Raw genomic sequence first — 5,539 nt, 5'->3', positions numbered from 1 at the left:
ACCTCCATCACTTCCACTAACAACCCAGGCTTAACTCAGCTCCTCCCCGACATGCAAAGCTAAGTATCACTTCCACTTCTCTAACACCACTTTATGTTCCGCTTTGCTTTTTAGTCAGGGCTTTGGCTGCATCCTGAGGCATTTTAAAGTGTTTCGCAAGCGCACAAAAACTCTAACGACTAACTACTTTGCGTCATTCCGCGACAAATCCTCATTCCTACATAGCCACGGCGGCTGCTATTTTACAAGCATTATTAATCCCTTTTACTCTCGACAATTACAGGAATAACGCAGGCCGTGAACGCTTCAGTTGGAGCGAAAGCAGGAATCGACTTGCACGTTTACACGGGCACACGCACACACAAAGACTAAAGAAAAAGCAATGCACGCAATATTAATGTTTCATCATAAAATTTGGGGCCCCATCTGAGCGCGAGTGAGAATCCAATGAGGAGTCAATGCTTCACAGGGAGAAAGTCCAATGAAGCGTGCTTGCGTGTCTTATTAGATCACTGGCAGGCACATATGAGAAGTCAGTGAGTTCCTTCCCGCGACTTTTAATTGGAACACCAGTCAGTTACTCGACTTTATCTTTGTTTCAGAGGGGGTTCGGCTTCCAACATTCCTCAGCGGGAAGAGAGAGGCCGGATTCCATCTGACATTTGTGTTGGGTTTCACCTCAAGAATGATCCATCGTGAAAAAAAAAAAATCAAAAATCAATAACTCAATAAATAAACTTCACACATTCCTTTACAAAGATAATAACGTTCATTTAAGTATGTTTTCATTTATTTATTTTCTGTTAGTGCTGCACTGATCGTAATCCCTCAAAGGAAAATTCAACGAGATTTCATCAATCATTTCCAAATCTGATTCTAATATTAGTGCCTCACCACACGTATGAAATGCACGACTGGAAAGACGTTTGGCATAAAGTCAACTCAAATCCTCCAGATGGGCAAAATAACCAAACCACAAAAGCTCGGCTTCTCCTTTGGACTGAATTAACAACAAAGTCTTGTTCCCTCTTTGTTTACATTCCCCGGGAATTGCACTCTGCCGCCCCCTGTTGAAAGGTGCTCAGAATTGTTGCGATTATGAACAACGTGAACATTGCGACTCTTTCTGGTGATTTTGAATGAGAAGGTGCGGCCAAAGCGGTCATGTGATTGTTGTGTGTATCCAAGTTTATGTTCCGGGGGGAGCTGCACTTCTTATTCTTTGAATGTTTCACCCTATTTCTGTTTTCAAATTCTATTTTCAAAGTATATTCTGACAAGCGATGACGCCCTATTTGTTGTGCGCGTCCGCGTTTTTTTGCTACGGAGAGCTAAAATACTATTTTTTTGGTCCTGTATTTTCATTTGTTTTTTCTGTTTTAGCATTTTTCTGTTTTTCTCCATAATAATAAACACCCACTGCCGAAATATTTAACACTATTTATGTATCTTGTAAATAGAACAGTACATCACTGTGCCTTGCTGCATAATTGAATCTTGTCTCAGTATAGTTTATACATGTATTGTTCTATTGTTTGTTTGTTTTTTGCACCGTACACTGACAATAAAGGCTCTTTTTTTTTATATTCTTCTTCTCATTATTATAATTCTATTTGTGCATGGACCCTTTGTCCCAGCACGGCTATTTTGCTTCGTTCCCTCCACTAGCCCCCCATAAAAACCGCTCCTGTTTCCGAGTGTGTGGAGATGAAAAGAAGAAGCGGAGATCCAAAACGTGGTTCCGAGCAAGCCCCGCCCACCACCCCCCTCCCCTCCCTTATAAGGCCCAGAGCGAGCGGTGGGGAGCTCAGATGAGACCGCCGTACCGGAGATACCGCACCGTCCGGGGGGATTTTATTCTTCTCGTTTCCCGGCCAGCATGGATTTTCTCAATCACAACTACTTGAGCGCCAGGGGGCCCTACGACTACACCTTTAATTTCTGGAACGATTACCTGGGCCTGACCACGCTGGTCACCAAGAACCCCAAGATGAGCGTGCCCCACATGAGCCCCAACTCCATCACCGAGTCCCTGAAGGCCACGCTGGGTCTGGACGACGCGCGCGAGTGCGCCTGCGCCTGCGCCTGCGCCTGCGAGGGCGCAGCGCCGGAGGGCGGCTGCTCCTGCTACTGCTGCTGCTGCTGCTGCTCGGGATGCCCGCCCGGCACGCCCCCGCCGCCGGGCTGCGTCGCCGAGCTCAAGGAGCGCTTCTCCATCCTCAACCCCTTCCAGAGCCACCAGCCACCGGAGCGCGAGGCGCACGGGTGCTTCCCCGGCTTCGAGCGCGCGAGGACCCGCGGCAAGCCGGCGTCCGTGCGGGGCAAGCTGGAGCCCAAAATCTGCGTGTTCTGCCGGAACAACGGCGCACCGGAAGAGGTGTACGGCTCGCACGTCCTCAAGACGCCCGACGGCCGGGTGGTGTGCCCCATCTTGCGGGCGTACACCTGCCCGCTGTGCAGCGCCAACGGGGACAACGCGCACACCATCAAGTACTGCCCGCTGTCCAAGGAGCAGCCCCCGCAGAGGCCACTGAAGGGGGGCCGGGCTGTGGGGGGTAAGCGGATGAAAATATTTTAAAAAAGAAAAAAAAAGAAAAAGATGGAATGAAATGACCTTCAAGTATGATGAAGAATTGCACTGAACCATTTGCAGATGACTGTCGATTTTATTTAGACTTTTATCCCATACACATGTTGACTAATATGGGGTGTCCAAAAAAAGAAATACAAACATTTAAAATAATCATATTTAGACCAATCCAATGTAGGTCCAAATATTATAAGCAGTTAAATATATATATATATATATATTTTAATACTGTATATGCTCTGTGTTATATGTAACATTTTTTAGTGTGGTCCTTTAATCTCATTTGTCATTTTTTGATGCTTAGAGATTGGTTTTCATTTTTGTCTTTTACCCATTATTTGATATTGTATTTTGCCCTAAAGCTCTTCCTCCTCCTTGTCATGTTACTTTTAGTTCTTAGGCAATGTAATAGTTTGCTTTTTCTTTTCGCTATTATATTTGGACTCTTTTGACTCTTTTTCTCCCCCTTTTAGTGTGGCCCTAAACCTCCTTTTTTATTTCTTAGAAATGATTTTTTTTTTTTTTTTTCCTCGTCTCTAATTATATTTTTTACTTTTTTGGTGTGGCCCTAACCTGCTTTCGGAATGTTATTTTTAATTCTTATCCACTTTTTTCTTTTTTTTTCTTCTTTTTCCTATTATTACATTTTCTGGGGGGCAAAACAAAATAATAATACAATCTTCAGTCGTACTTTGGACACCCCTGATGTATCCAGATCTATTTTTATAGTTCCCTTATCCACTCAATGATGGTTTGTACGTTGAATTTATTTTCTTTCCTAGTGTGTGGTAATGTGTGCGTATATAAGTACACTAATGTACAGTAATCAAATAGAGATGGACAAAAAAAATGAGTATTTTGGTTAGTAGGAATGTGAATGTCGTGTTTCTATACTGAGTATTTTTTTATCTGGCAGCAAAGCTGACCTCGTTTGTCGTCCTCGTTTAAAATAAAATAAAAAAAAAGTTTTGTTGGCCATTAAAAACCCTCCTGTTATGTTGCGGGTCAAATTGACCCATATGAAACTTGATGAAAATGTGTACTTTAAAATATTTGCAATGAAATGGTTAGTAACTCAGTTAATATTGTGACATGAACAAAGTTAATTGTTGTTGTTTTTTTCTGTTTTGGACATTGAACATGGCCCAGGTCAAATTGACCCATGTTAAAGTTCTTCTGGTCAGTAACAAAGTAAATAATGACATACAAACAACGTCTATTGGGATGTTTCTTCCCAGTTTGAACACCTTTAAACAAGCCCTGGGTCAAATTGACCCATTCGAAACCATATCTGGAAAATTGACCCATATCAAACTTATTGGCTTAATGAAAATCTTTCATTTTACATAATTGCATTTAAATGGTTCACCACAGAGTTAATAATGACATAAAAACAATGTTTCGGGGAATTCTCCCCCCCCTCCCAGAACACTATTGGTTCACAAAACAGGGTCATACTGACCCTTACGAAACGTCTTGACAAAAAGGGTTCATTTCACATCTTTAACATGAAATTGATAGTCACAGACTCGATAGTGACTTATAAACAATCTTGAATGTTATGGGATCAGTTTCTTTCTCTTTTGGATCATTAAACACACCCTGGGGTCAAAATGACCCATATGGAAGCAGTTCATTTTACATATTTGCAATGACTTGGTTAATAATGACGTATTAACAATGTTTATTGGCATGTTTGTTACTAATTATATACATATATATTCCCATTTCTGACACTCATTTAACAAAATACGCCCGGGTCAAACTGACCCATGGACATGATTACTGTTCGTGAGAAAACGAAGTTAACAGGAGGGTTTAACAAAAGAATGTGTCCAGTCAGGAGTCGTTTGATCCCACAAAAGTTGACACTGAAACCGCAATGAGGTGGGCCGGAGTGGAACACAATGTGGCCTCTGTTTAAGAGAACTGTTCTTTTCCTCCAAGGAATCCCCAACCCACCCACCCACACCGACACACACACACACACACACACACACACACAGGGGTTTTTTTTTCGAGCCAAACGCCTTCATTTTTGTTTACATTGCCAAATAAGGGCATCGACACACTGGATTTAGCGCTTCTTCTTCTTATTCCCACTTGGGGACAAAGCATATGAATGTCGACCACATGCTCGTTTAACTGAGGAATTCCCAAATAATCAACAATAATCATGCAAAACTGTTGTGAATGTATGCAGGACTGCGCAGTTTACCAAAGGATGGCAAATGTGTGTGCACGTGTGTGCGCGCGCGTGCCTGTGTGTGTGTGATGTCAGTGTTTGAACAAAGAGTGACCACATGAGGGCGCTACCTCAACCTGGTTTTTGTACTTCAAAGAAAAAACAAGTCTAAGGCAGTTTCTGGAAAGAGTGCCATTTATAATGAGGGTTTTTCATAGTATTTTGGATCTTTGTATAACACAATTGTATTTCTGTTGCATTTAACAAGACGCGAGCGCATCAGCTAGAGCGTTGTTGTCCGAAGTACTAATGAACATGCCCGTACTTTATAGGCAAATATACTTTTTTTGTTGTTGTTGTTGATGTTGTTTGGATTAAATGAAGAAGCGATGATGATGAAAATACTGTTGTTATTTATATTTGACCACACATTTTGGGGCTGTATGCTGCTGTGCAGAATAATGAACATATAAACTTAATAGAGAAACAATAAACGCTTATGGAATATTTGTATATATTTTCACTTGGCCTACTCTGGATTTTTACTCAGCTGATGACATGACATAATGCGCGTCTAAAATGTCTCACCAAGAGACAACGGAAAGGTGACACATTTCCTTAATTCATTCGAAAAATAAGTGTCTGATCAATGAATCAGGATTTCTTCGATTCTGTATCATCAAACATTACGGAAGTTAATCCCTAATGTCCCCTGCGCTATGTTAACTTCTTTGGACTGCAAACTACTGTAGACTGAGCCATGG

General features: G+C 41.9%; 1 protein-coding gene across 1 annotated transcript; it reads left to right on the top strand.

Annotated features, from left to right (window-relative positions):
- The first annotated feature begins 1,830 nt into the window (after positions 1–1,830).
- On the top strand, positions 1,831–5,177 carry nanos1 (nanos homolog 1). The gene has a single exon (XM_061685716.1). The coding sequence runs from the start codon at positions 1,880–1,882 to the stop codon at positions 2,576–2,578; it is 699 nt and encodes a 232-aa protein (XP_061541700.1). The 5' UTR covers positions 1,831–1,879; the 3' UTR covers positions 2,579–5,177.
- Positions 5,178–5,539: the final 362 nt, after the last annotated feature.

The sequence above is a fragment of the Phycodurus eques genome, chromosome 9 (genome assembly GCF_024500275.1).
Source record: "Phycodurus eques isolate BA_2022a chromosome 9, UOR_Pequ_1.1, whole genome shotgun sequence".
NCBI lineage: Eukaryota > Metazoa > Chordata > Actinopteri > Syngnathiformes > Syngnathidae > Phycodurus > Phycodurus eques.
This window is presented reverse-complemented; position numbering and strand designations above follow the sequence as displayed.

Excerpts from the sequence above, each read along its gene's own strand:
- nanos1 (XM_061685716.1), top strand. The coding sequence starts at position 1,880 with ATGGATTTTCTCAATCACAACTACTTGAGCGCCAGGGGGCCCTACGAC.